The 14,044-nt window shown below is 30.4% G+C and overlaps 1 protein-coding gene across 2 annotated transcripts in view; it reads right to left on the reverse strand.

The window, feature by feature from the left end:
• Positions 1-7,474: 7,474 nt before the first annotated feature.
• The window catches only part of LOC139517003 (RAC serine/threonine-protein kinase-like), a 36,079-nt gene continuing 29,509 nt past the window's right edge, over positions 7,475-14,044 (reverse strand). The window contains exon 11 of one of the 2 annotated variants that reach the window (XM_071307541.1): positions 7,475-9,258. In XM_071307541.1, the coding sequence (XP_071163642.1) occupies positions 9,019-9,258 (240 nt within the window). In that variant the 3' untranslated portion in view covers positions 7,475-9,018. Of the gene's footprint in view, positions 9,259-13,108; positions 13,927-14,044 lie in introns of those variants that run through there. The other variant, XR_011663069.1, reaches the window with a different exon arrangement.

The raw sequence follows: 14,044 nt of genomic DNA on the forward strand, positions 1-14,044 counted from the left end.
GTTTTCTGCATTTGAATTTCAATGTAGTTATGTAAAAATATTGGTTAAATTTGTATGAAATTGGAGTTAATATCAGAAGTTTTCAATCAAGGAAAAAAATGCTTTCAAGGCATATTCTTGTATCATAGGAGCTCAATCTTACAACAAAATATTGGAGAGGCAATTTCCTTTAGTAAACTGTTAACAAAATAAAACACTTGGTTATCCAAATTTGTTATACTAGAACACACCCGTGATATCACGGGTCCGTGGCTGAATCAAAGTATATAACTATACGCAAGCCTTATTTTAGTATTAGTATTGTCATCTGATAAAGTCATGCCGATTATAAGATACACAGTTTTTCTCTGCTTTCAAGTCTTTCTGTTTGAACCCGTCGAACTGAAACAATAATATTAATTATTTGGAAAACAAAAGGTCCTGGAATGGAGTATTTTTTAATCAACATCATTGTCCTATATAAGTTATAAATAATTTAAAGTTGAATTCTTTGCTTCGCTGTTTTACGTCATGCCCACTAACACATTGAAAACTGTACCTATACGCCTTATTTTTAGTCCAGATTTTTAGTATTCGTATTGTTATCTTAGAAAGTCTTACTGATTAAAATACTACAATAGGTAACAATTTGACAATTTAGTAGTGTCAACCCTGTGGTTATGACCCGTGTATATAGCATATTAATCCTGAATACAACGTTTGGTGGTGCGCCTGTCAGATACGGAACGTACAGATAAGGTAATAGGTAACAGGTGAATATACTATTGGTATCGGTAGCGGACTCGACCCGGAACTTCTTAATTATTGGCAATATTAATTACGTGGAAAACAAAAGGGCCTGGAGTGGTGTAATTTTTAATCTACACTTTTGTACTACATGTATATTAGTTATATATAAAGTTGAATTCTGTGATTCGTCGTTTTTACGTGATGACGGCTGACAAATTGGACCTCGTAATTTTAGTATTATAGATAGATGATACAATTTATCACATTAAACAAGGTCCCATCATTGTGAATACCAGTTTCATGATTTTTCATTCAAGCTTTACATTTTCTTATTTTCATATTGTCTATCAAAAACTATTTTCATATATATACAAGATTTGTAATCAGCAAGTAATCATATGAATGTAATCTTAAAGTAATCTAAAAGTAATCATGATTACACCTGTTTTTTGCAATGTAATCGATTACATTATGATTACTTGTAATCATAAATGGCATGATTACTGATTACATAGGATTACACTGCAAAATGTAATCGATTACAGCTGATTACGATTACTGATTACGATTACCCCATGCCTGACTGACATACAGATGGACTCAGTTAAAACCGAAAGTCCTCTGACTTTTTCAGTAGGGGATTAATAATTTGAAAGTAAAGTCCAAATGACAAAAGACCATGACTTCAGGGTGGGGCCAAATAATCTTCATGAAAATCAGATGAACTAATGCTCATACAACTGAATACCAAGGACAAGTCTTGCTTTTTAAATCCTTCAAGGGGAGACAAAAGATGGACAAACAATAAGGATGAAATAAAAATAAATTCAAGATTTCTAAATCTGTATTTTGTATAAAATATAGTATACCGACAGTTCTATAAAGCATGTTAACAATGATAAGTGGTGGGTCTTCCTAATCTAAATGAAATGTACAACCCACTGTTTGTTCTCAACAACATAACCTATACTTAATAAAACTTCAACAATCATACATACTATATATATTACAATACAATTTGTACAACAATATATATTTTTTTTGCAGAAATTACCAGGATTTCTCATTCTTAGCAGTGCCATGATATTCTTCCATCAAAATAAGATTTAGGGGCTCAAGGATTGTTCACTATCATGACAATTCCCCGTTAATAAAAAGAAACACATAAATTTACATTGAAGCTCCCTCCTTTCTTTAAATATTTAAAATTAATACAAAACTGTACAGGAAATGAAAATACAAAACTGTCCCAAAGTGAATAATCTTAAGACCGGATTTATCAGTCCTCGTCCTTCAATATAAATCTAATAAAAAAAGTGTAAAATTGTATTAGATATTTAGGTTGTTTTCATAATTTTGTGGTGAAAAATAAATGATGAGTATCCAAAAGGTTTTGACTCTAAGGCCTTACAAATAATAGAAATATTCATTAAGATTTGTAATCTTGAAAAGATAAAAAAAGTGATTTGTTTGGACTTTTACATGAATTTCCGAAATATCAAGATATGAAAAACCATGTAAATTTATAACGGATTGGTTTTTTTTATAGACAGAGTTAAACTGTTCTAATGGTTCGTATATGGTCTTTATATTAACAAATCTGAACAATTTGAAAATAAAAAAAAAATACATGTATTTTCACACAAGAAAAGAGTATCAGTAGCTTTTTTTATGATTTTTGTGACTCTATTAAGATCTATTAAGGTGGTACATTTTTTGATGAGCAATGTCTTAAACTTAAATAAGATATAAATGGACATTTTTAAAAATAAAAATAAAAGTTTTAGTCAAATTAGGGGAAAATAGCACTTGTAAAGTACCTTGTTCATCTGACAAAACCTTGTCAAGTTCATTGCATAAAACCCAGTCCGATAAGCATTTAAAAAAAATTATATGAGGAATTTTTTGCTTTTTCTTGTAGCAAATTAGTTTTGTTTTCCATAATAGGAAAAGCTCTTATAAAAAAAAATCAAACTATAATTCAAGTCAAAATCCTAATTCATGAATCATATTTTTTTTACCACAAGCATAATTTGTTAATTAATTTATAAAATACAATTATATTGATTGTACAAATCTGTAATATGCTGCCATTGACAGTATAAAGCTTCGTTTGTGATACATGAATAGCAATATATATAGAATTTTATATTATGACCTTTCAAGAAAGAGAAGAGGTTCATTGAATTTTTACACAGAACTTTACAAATTAAATGTAAAACAGTATGATGAGTAGCTTATAAAAGATCATACTCTAGTGTGTCAATAAATTAAGAGTTGTCATGATTAGTAATGAAAAATGAATACTGATTGAAAGTTCCTAAATGTTAAAAATATGATCAAAATATGTAATACCAGTATTATTTAGAATATTCAGATTGTAATATTTCTAGAGAGCATTTTTTTTCTCCTTCATGTTAAAAAATCAACTGTTGAATAATAGTTTTAATGCTTCTTCACAAAATTGAATCAGTTGCTAAAAATACAGATTTGTGCATAGCAATTAAATTTTAAAATGATTGATATTGTTACTTGCAGGTGTTTTTATGGCCTGCAACAAAGTTGTCGGTACCATATAGTTTTACCCTTGTCCGTAATTCTGTAATTCCGAAATTCCGTCATTTCGTCATTCCGCAAAAAACCATTAAGGAGTTTTTTTCTAAACACCTTCAGATATTGGCCTGATTTTTGGTATGTAAGTTTTCTCGAAATTACAGGCTTTAGACTTTGATAAACTGTTGAAAATCACAGTTATACAGATTTTTTTCCTAAATGCTTTCAGATATCGGGATGATTTTTGGCATGTGAGTTAACCAAGATGATTTACAGATCATGTTCAAGTTTTGTTCTGCATGGCTAAATTTTGCCAAAATTACGGGCTATGGACTTTGATAAATTGTTTAAAATCTCAGTTATATGGACCTTTTTTCTAAATGCTTTCAGATATTGGTCTGATTTTTGGTATGTGAGCTAATCATGATTAGTTACAGATCAAATTTAAGTTTCGTTCCGCTCCGCTAATTTTGGCCCGAATAAAGGGTTTACAACTTTGAAAATTGTTGAAAATCAGTTATATGGACATTTATCTATACGCCTCCAGATTTAGAGCTGATTTTTAATATGTGAGACAACCACCATTTTTGTTATCCACATGTGTTATTGAAATTGCAGATTTTATAAATTTTTGAGACAGGGCCATTCGTGTCACTTTGACACATCTAGTTTTATTATAAATTCATGGAAAACATAATTATACAACAGTTTACAAATGTGCTTACTGAACATTTCGATTTCAAATAAATTTTCATCTTTGCACTGCAAAAGAAGTTTTCTGCTCAAATACCACATTAAAAAGAGGCTCTTAGAAGCCTGAATCATTCACTTGTCAAAAATATAAATAATAGGCAAAAACTCTCAACTTGGAAAAAATCTTCTTTTAGAAGTTGTGAGTCAATAGTGTCTCTTATATGCTGATAATGTTTTTCTTTTCAAAGTTTATACTTATCTATTATAGTTTTTTCAAGTTAATAGGTAAAATTGTATATTTGTCAAAAAAAATCATTAAAGGGCAATAACTCCTTTGAGAAGTCATCCAATATTTCGAACATAGGAATGGAGAGGATTTTTTGGAGTCTTGAATCGCTGGTCATTTTTGCTGTATACACTTTTACAGTTTCTACTGATCTATTACAGTTATAGGCAAAAACATGTATATTAGTAAAAATTTGTCTTTAAGCCAATGAAATTCTTTCAATAGTTTCAGAAGAGATCTTTGAAAAAGTTTACGAAGACGACAACCATGGACGCCAAGTGACGGCAATTGTCTCACATGGCCACTTGAGCAAGTGAGCTTAAAAAGTTTGTTAAAATTATTTCCTTATGTGTGATGCTTACAATTGTCACTATCATATTTTTGTGAATGAAAATGTGACATATTATTGATAATATCAGATTAAAAATTGAACAGTAATGTTAAAAAAGGTCTATAGATGAAGAAATGTGGAGAAGTAAAAACCAGTAAGTTATAACTCAAACCATTATATTTCTATATGTACATGTAATAAAAAAGAACCAATTGGCAACACTGTGTCATAGGCTAGAGACAGCAATAAAAATATCTTTTTGTACACAAATATATAAAAATATTTCACTACAACAGCAAACTAAGATAAATACAATACATTTTATTGTCATTTACACCATTAAAGACTTACATCTAAAATACTGGATAAAATTAGTCATATCTGTAGCACTTCCTCAATTGTAAAATAGAAATAGACATAATCCAAACATCACCAACCAGGTGCTCCGCAGGGCGCAGCTTTATACGACCGCAGAGGTCGAACCCTGAACAGTTGGGGCAAGTATGGACAAAACATTCAAGCATGATACAGCTCTGAATTTGGATTGTGATCAAATTTTTGACATTACATGTTTTTTTTTACACAAAACAAATGCCAAGATTTTACAAATCAATTAAAGATTTCTTCTTCAAACTTTTTAAATCTAAAATTAAATAGTTGACACAGCATAGGTTTCTGACACAGAATGAATGTGGTCTAATGAACTTAAAAGTTTGTTTTTGCCTTTTAGCAATTCACTATGCTGTTGAATATTAATCCTCTCAAAAAAATGTTTGAAGAAATTTTCTTTTTATTTATGAAATCTGAAATGAGAAAAATTTAACCCCCCCCCCCCTTTTTTCACATCCCCGTTTCCTTTTTTCCAAAACTGATATCAATTCAAATTTCTAATGGAGTTTGCAACAATAACTACTCATTTAAATACATCATAAAATATTAAGATGTAAAAAAACTGCTTGTTATCACTGAATGGTAAAGATTATTTTAATTTATCAGTTGGTAGTAAAAAGTGTATATACATTGTATATTGTATATAACAAAGATTTAAGTTGATTCTGGACAAAGAAAGATAACTCCAATTAAAAAAAATTCTTGCTATTGCACAATATTGTGCAATAGGATATTTCTTGCTTACTATTCTGGACAAAGAAAGATAACTCTAATTAAAAAAAAATTTGCTATTTCACAATATTGTGCAATTAGGTATTTCTTGCCATTGCACAATACTGTGCAATTGAAAAGACTTGCTATTGCACAATACTTAATATAATAATTTTAGATCCTGATTTGGACCAACTTGAAAACTGGGCCCATAATCAAAAATCTAAGTACATGTTTAGATTCAGCATATCAAAGAGGCCCAAGAATTCAATTTTTGTTAAAATCAAACTTAGTTTAATTTTGGACCCTTTGGACTTTAATGTAGAATTTGAAATTTGAAAACAGGACCAAAAATGAAGAATCTACATACACAGTTAGATTTGGCATATCAAAGAACCCCAAGGATTCAATTTTTGATGAAATCAAACAAAGTTTAATTTTGGACCCTTTGGACCTTAATGTAGACCAATTTGAAAACTGGACCAAAAAACTTCAATAATCAAGAATCTAAGTACATTTTTAGATTCAACATATCAAAGAACCCAACCGATTCATTTTTTGTCAAAATCAAACTAAGTTTAATTTTGGACCCTTTGGACCTTAATGTAGACCAATTTGAAAACGGGACCAAAAGTTGAGAATCTACATATACAGTTAGATTCGGCATATCAAAGAACCCCAATTATTCAATTTTGATGAAATCAAACAAAGTTTAATTTTGGACCCTTTGGGCCCCTTTTTCCTAAACTGTTGGGACCAAAACTCCCAAAATCAATACCAACCTTCCTTTTATGGTCATAAGCCTTGTGTTTAAATTTCATAGATTTGTATTTACTTATACTAACATTATAGTGCGAAAACCAAGAAAAATGCTTATTTGGGTCCCTTTTTGGCCCCTAATTCCTAAACTGTTGCGTCCTAAACTCCCAAAATCAATACCAACCTTCCTTTTGTGGTCATAAACATTGTGTTTAAATTTCATAGATTTCTATTTACTTAACCTAAGGTTATTGTGCAAAAACCAAGAAAAATGCTTATTTGGGCCCTTTATTGGCCCCTTATTCCTAAACTATTGAAACCAAAACTCCCAAAATCAATCCCAATCTTTCTTTTGTGGTCATAAACCTTGTGTCAAAATTTCATAGATTTCTATTAACTTAAACTAAAGTTATGGTGCGAAAACCAAGAAAATGCTTATTTGGGCCCTTTTTGGCCCCTTATTCCTAAAATGTTGGGACCAAAACTCCCAAAATCAATACCAACCTTCCTTTTATGGTCATAAACCTTGTGTTAAAATTTCATAGATTTCTATTCACTTTTACTAAAGTTAGAGTGCGAAAACTAAAAGTATTCGGACGCCGGACGACGACGACGACGACGACGACGACGACGACGCAGACGCCAACGTGATAGCAATATACGACGAAAATTTTTTCAAAATTTGCGGTCGTATAAAAATAATATTGGGATATGATTAATGAAGCGATTAGAACACTACTCTTATGATACAAAAAACAAATCATTTCCAATATTTGTTGAAGGACATATTTTTTCTTTATTCAGCATGTGTAGGACAGTTTCTACCTTTTTTCGTTGCATTGATGCCATACTTGTCAATGTTTATATCCTATGTTTTTTCGTTTCATACAATTTAAACAATGTACTTGTTGTGTACCTCCTTGGTCAGAATAAAGACAAAATGTATTGTAAAATAATTTACATGATTCCCTGTTAATTTGAATCTGACTTAATAAAATTGTTTTTTTCATTGTTATACATTCTTTGGTTGTATTAGTGTAACTAAACATTCTTAAGTCAAAGTAATATTTTTAATTGAAAATAATTTAACTTGCTTGTGCAAAAATCCATTATCAGTGTTGAAGTAGGTAATCAACCTTACTGATACGTAAAATTTTGTCATCAATTAAATGAAAAGTTACTGCTTTTCATATAAATTCTAACAAGAAATACAGTTTTATTATTCAAATGAATTTGTTGGAAGGCAAAAGAGAAATTTACTTGAGACATTAGAAAGGTATTGCATTTGTTTTTGTTTCAGGGAATGTAATTCCCAGTGTTTGTTTCTTTAACAGAGAAATGTGGGAAATAAAATAAAATTCAACCTAATGGAATTCTTTTTGTAACAAAACGTTTTTGAAAAGTTTTATACTTAAAATATTTTGAAACATCATTAAAAGAATAAGTAAGTAATTTATAGTAATTTATTGAAATTATACACTAGGTTGAAAAACAATGAACATACACAAACAGGCTTTAAGCGCTTCTATAATTTGATTTTATATATCTAGTAAAAAAAAACCATTAAATCGGAGGAATTTGAAATGTAAAATGTTTCCTACATGACAAAAAATTTAATTTAAGAGAAATAATAGTTTGCTGCAATTGCTGGGCAGAATTGAGTGGACTTTTATGGCATAAAAGGTACCTTATGAATTATCTTCTTTTAAGATCCCATAATTGGAATGTTACATTAATCTTGCTAAAAAGGGTTAATATTGCAAAAAAATCTTTGTTCTTTCTCATATATGATCTTGAAAAAACTAACATCTCATAATCTAATACTACTACAGGAATATGAATTATGATGGTAAGAAATGAAAAAGGACCTCCAAAAAAGTCTATATTTTGGGGTTTAATTTATGCTGTAAATTCATCACAAAGTGTTTTTTCTAACTGTACTTATCTTTTTACCAATCTAATAAATAAGTGTATACTTAACAAGAGAGCAATTAAACAATCCCCCACAAAAAAAGACCTCAAGATACATATACATGTATTATCATTTATACAAATTGAATGTTTTGTCCAATTACGCCAAAATTATCACAATGGAGAATATGTTTGGCATTTAGTCTTTGATGTCAGAAACATTTATTATAATACTACAATATTGCTGCTAGATTTTCTTAGGTGTGTAATAACATTACAAAATATCCCTAATACTGCGGATTAATTATTTTTTTGTGGGATACCAACTTTTGTGGATAACACTGTGAATTTAAATATTCCACTATAAGTACAAGATTTCTAGAGGATTGTATGCAAACATTGTCAAAACCAGAAAATCAAATATCCACATTTTTTTTTCTCAATTAACAAAACTGGTACCCAAGAAAACCAGTCAATCCACAGAACATGATATATCATGTTAGTTGAGGCTAGGATGCAAAATACAAATTTAAATCACCCCCTTTTTAAGCGTTCATTGATAAATAATTAATGATGACAGTTATACAATACTGAAAGACATGATATATCTACACAATAGAGACAACCTCATTTCTATTATTGCATTTCATATGTGCTAGAAAATTTCCCCATCATTTACATGTGATTGGAGGTAGCTTTCTCCCATACCAGCTCTTGATCCGTGGTATGAGAATTGTTCAAAGTAAGGAAGTTCACTTTCCTCTGCTATGGAACTGAGCTCTACGTGACTTTCTTTAGAGTTAGGTGTCAAGGACAGAGGAACCTGGGCAAACTCATCAGGTATGTATTTTGTGTCATAGTCATTTTTGACGTCAGGCTTCCAAGGTGGTGTTATCTGAAATTAAAAAAATAAAGGAGTACAATCTAAAATCATTTGTTACTTAACATGGCAATAGCTGACTTTTCCTAGGTAAATACAGGAAATGTCATTTCAATTGGTAAAGACAGGAAATTTCATTTCAATTGGTAAAGACAGGAAATTTCATTTCAATTGGTAAATACAGGAAATTTCATTACAATTGGTAAAGACAGGAAATTTCATTTCAATTGGTAAAGACAGGAAATTTCATTTCAATTGTTAAAGACAGGAAATTTCATTTCAATTGGTTATCTTTTATAGGTAATGGTAAGTTTGATTAATATTAAGATCAGTATTTTTTAAAATCACCGATATGAATATATGTACATATCTGATTACATTCTACACATTTTTGTTAAAATAACCCTACATGTATTGTTCACAAATAAACAAACATTAAAAGCACATGTATTTTGTTTTTGTTTTGGTTTGAAGGCCGTTACACTACTTATACTTACTCCATCAGATAATCAACACTTCAAAAAATAAAATTAACATAGAGACCTAATGGGAAACTTTTTAAATTATTGACCAAAAATTATGAAATTAATAGTCAGAGTTCGTATCTATCATATATTAACATACATACATCAAGGAAAAAAATATTAATTTATAAAAATGAATTTTTAAGAATTTTTTTCTGCAAATATATAGAAGTCAAATGGAAAAAATGCAATATAAAAGGTTACAGTTGGAAAAATTGAACAAACATGTTAGTAAAACCTACAAAAGTGACAATTGAACAACAATTGTCAACAAAAATGTCCTTGGTGTTATTGATTGTTGTCAATTTTATTCTGTTTGCAACATATTCTACTAAATGAAAAATGTTATTACAGAAAAAGTTAAACAAAATATCTTGTTGTCATCACAGTACATCCCTAGAAATTCAAATTTGGTTATAATCCTATAATATAGGTTCCAAAGTTTTCATCTGGAAACCTCCTTTCTACATTGATTTTGCGTCAAATTTTAGTATCTGGACATATTACCTCTTTATAGATAGGGATCTTCCTCTAGTTATATGAGTCATTATCTATAAAACCAATACATCTGTTGAGGGGTCCATAAGTAACCCTTTATAAGGTGAAAGTTCTATTCCTATGAAATGTACCTTTTTCCCTCCTTGTTAGAAATAATGAAAATATGATTTTTTACTTGAAGAGTGAAGAAATCAACATTACGTTAAGAAACCAGCAATAAATCCATGATATAATCTTCAATGTTTCAACTGGTTCTGTAAAATTATAAAACCAACACTCAACAAATTCATTCCTCACTTGATTAAACAAGGAAACAACTAACAAATATAATGAAAACAAGTGAAATTCCTAATAGGTTTCAATAGAAGTAACAGCTTACCAATAACCTTCCTTTCGCCTCTCTAGCACTTATTCTTACTAGTCTAAGAGCAATAAATTCCATTTATTATACCTTAAATAATTTACAAACAATTCTATTGGTAACACCTTATCAGGTGACATGGAATAATTCGGTTAATTTTCATTTGATTGCAAGGAAGGACGAATAACCCTAAAAATTTACACCAGCGTAAAATAACCCTTTTATTCACCAGCGAACAACCTTTTCAGTTCTTTGATTTGCACTAGAGTTATCTTCCATGAAAATAACTTCACAGACGTAAAAATACAAAAAGGCAGCGTTCACGGTACACTTGAAGCCATTCAAGAGACAAGGAAATAATGCTTTAGGCATGATAGAGTGCCAGCAGCTGATGATATATTTTATAAACGGTCCTTTTTAGGGCCATCAATATTTTACAAAAAGATTCTACCTTTGTTATACATTCATTGACATTCAAGAAATTCTAGAATACAAATTTAATTTCTGAAAACGTTTGCTTGCATTTCACTGTTTGTTATGTAAAGAATATAGTAAGTATTAAAAAGTCCCTTCCACTGTTAGTGTGGTATAATAAAACTATTAGAATTGATCGCTGTAATCCGAGTAAATTGTTAAAACAGCAGATTTGTAATAAAAGATATTTTACTTGGAAAAAAAAAAAAAAAAAAAAAAAGAATTGATCAATATCCATAATTGTCAACCCTTAAAAGTTATTTCACTTCTGCACCCTCATTGAAATAACCTTCTTGTGTTGACAATTTTGGATATTCACCTTTTCAATGGGCCATAATTGTATATTATTTTTTATTTAGACAGGACAATTCAAATTACATTTCCTAAGGACATTGTTGCTGTAAAAACATTTGTTCTAACAGCACTGATTTAGAACTGGTTCCTGACATTTCTGTTATATATAAATTATAAAACAATTCTACAAGAAATGTTTGCTTAAAGAACATACAAAGCAATTTTCCATAACATTTATATCTTCAAGGGGCATAACTCCTTTGAAAATGGTTGAATGGCATTGCTTTTTCAACTTTTGAAAGACATTGCTGATTAAATTTCCTACAAATCTGGCTAGAATTGTACACTTTAGACCTAACCATCATTCCATACACCAAATATAGTAGACATATTGCATAACAGTATAAGAAATAGTTATCAAAGGTACCAAATATACTAGACCTGTTGCATATATTATCTGATATATATACTTAACCACCAAAACTTAACCTTGTTAATTGATCCATAAACAAGAATGTGTCCTCAGTACACGAATGCCCCACTCGCACTATCATTTTCTATGTCCAGTGGACCGTGAAATTGGGGTAAAATCTCTAATTTGGCATTAAAATTAGAAAGATCATATCATAGGGAACATGTGTACCAAGTTTGAAGTCAATTGGACTTCAACTTCATCAAAAACTACCTCGACCAAAACCTTTAACCTGAAGCGGGACAGACGGACGGACGAACGAACGAACGGACGCACAGACCAGAAAACATAATGCCCCTCTACTATCGTAGGTGGGGCATAAAAAGTTGTCAAGGTCAAGTGAAACTGTGTGACTGGCATGTGGACCTTGCAAGGTACGCACATACCAAATATAGTTATCCTATTAACACAACCAACAAGAATGTGTCCATAGTACAGGGATGCCCCAATCGCACTATCATTTTCTATATTTTGTAGACCGTGAAATTGGGGTCAAACTCTAATTCGGCACTAAAATTAGAAAGGTCATATCATAAGGAATATGTTTACTAAAAGTTTCAAGTTGATAGGACTTCAACTTCATAAAAAACTACCTTGACCAAAAACTTTAACCTGAAGCGGGACAGATGGACAAACATGCAAACGAATGGACAGCCGAACTAACGAACAAATCAATGGACGCACAGACCCAAAAATGCCAATAAATGGGGCATTAAAATCTTAACTTTTTTCTAGTAGTCACTGACCATGAAAAAGGGGTCAAGGACAAAAACTACATAACATAAGGCATCTATATATAAAGTATGAAGCATCCTGGTTCACCACCTTCCATGGTTGTTGCCATCAGATCACTATCCTTATGTCAAGCTTTCTGTGACTAAAGAGGGACGAAAGATACCAGAGTGACAGTCAAACTCATAAATCCAAAATAAACGGACAACACTATGGCCAAAAATGAAAAAGACAAACAGACAAACAACAGTACACAGTCGCAGGCTCAACAAAAATCCAATATGACAGCTAAGCTTCTCATCAAATTAGAACCAAATCTTTATTTAAGACCTTTCACAAAATTGAGAATGGATTATTTCTGCAAAATTTGGTTGAACTCAGCTTGGTGTTTAATGAGATGATATGGCCTCTAAGTTTTTATATTGTGTTGTTATTGGGTTGCTGTCCCATTAATGTTACTCCCACATGTCTTGTTTTTTTATAATTATCCATTGAAATAAAAAACTGATGTCAATTTATGAAGCAGATGATTTAATCAACATTAGTGGACATAATTTGTTTTACATTGCACTGCAGAATGACTCTTGACAAAAATAACAATAATTATGTCATATCAATGAACATTCAAATCATTCCTGTGATTATAGAGACATATAAAATTAAATCTAACGATACAAAATAAAACTTTTACAAATTTAATCTCAATAAAAAATTAAACAGTTGTTTGTGAGACTACCATTCTTACCATTCTCATTTCTCTCTTTACATAGGGGGTCTCATTGGGGGCTCTGATCCCAGATCCCGCTTACTATTTTGTCAGATTCCCGTATCCCGCTTACACTATGTACGTAAGCAATTCTCCCCTTTTTTTGTAATTTTCTGTATCCCACTAGACTTCATTTCCTGTTTTAATGGCAAAATAATTTGATTTTCACGTGTCACGCTTACAAAATATCTGCAATCCCATGTCATGCTTAGACCCCAATGAGACCCACTATATAGTTTCATATAGAAAAAAAGTCATGTGTTTCTTTATAATAAAGATTTTATATAATATAGTCATGCCTTCTATCAAAATCATCAGTTTATTATAATTTTGATGATGTAAGCTTCAATAGATTTTCTTGGCTTAAGGTTTTTAATTTGTTCAATAGTTTTATCATGTAAAACATTTTTCACAAATATAATTTTCATATGGTCATTCATCAAGGGTTAAAAAAAAACAATAAACATGCCATTATGATTGTTATACAAGCAAATTAATTAGAATCAATTAGGGAAACTAATTTGAATTCAAAATAAAAACACACAGCCTGAATATATGGTGTCTTCCCGATTGTCCCACTTTTTGAAATTACAGGTAAAAAGGTAATGAAATTTTGTGGGACAATCGGGAATATGTTTGTGGGACAATTGGGAAGTTTAAATGTGGGACAATTGGGAACT

This window comes from Mytilus edulis, chromosome 3 (genome assembly GCF_963676685.1).
Source record: "Mytilus edulis chromosome 3, xbMytEdul2.2, whole genome shotgun sequence".
Taxonomy (NCBI): domain Eukaryota; kingdom Metazoa; phylum Mollusca; class Bivalvia; order Mytilida; family Mytilidae; genus Mytilus; species Mytilus edulis.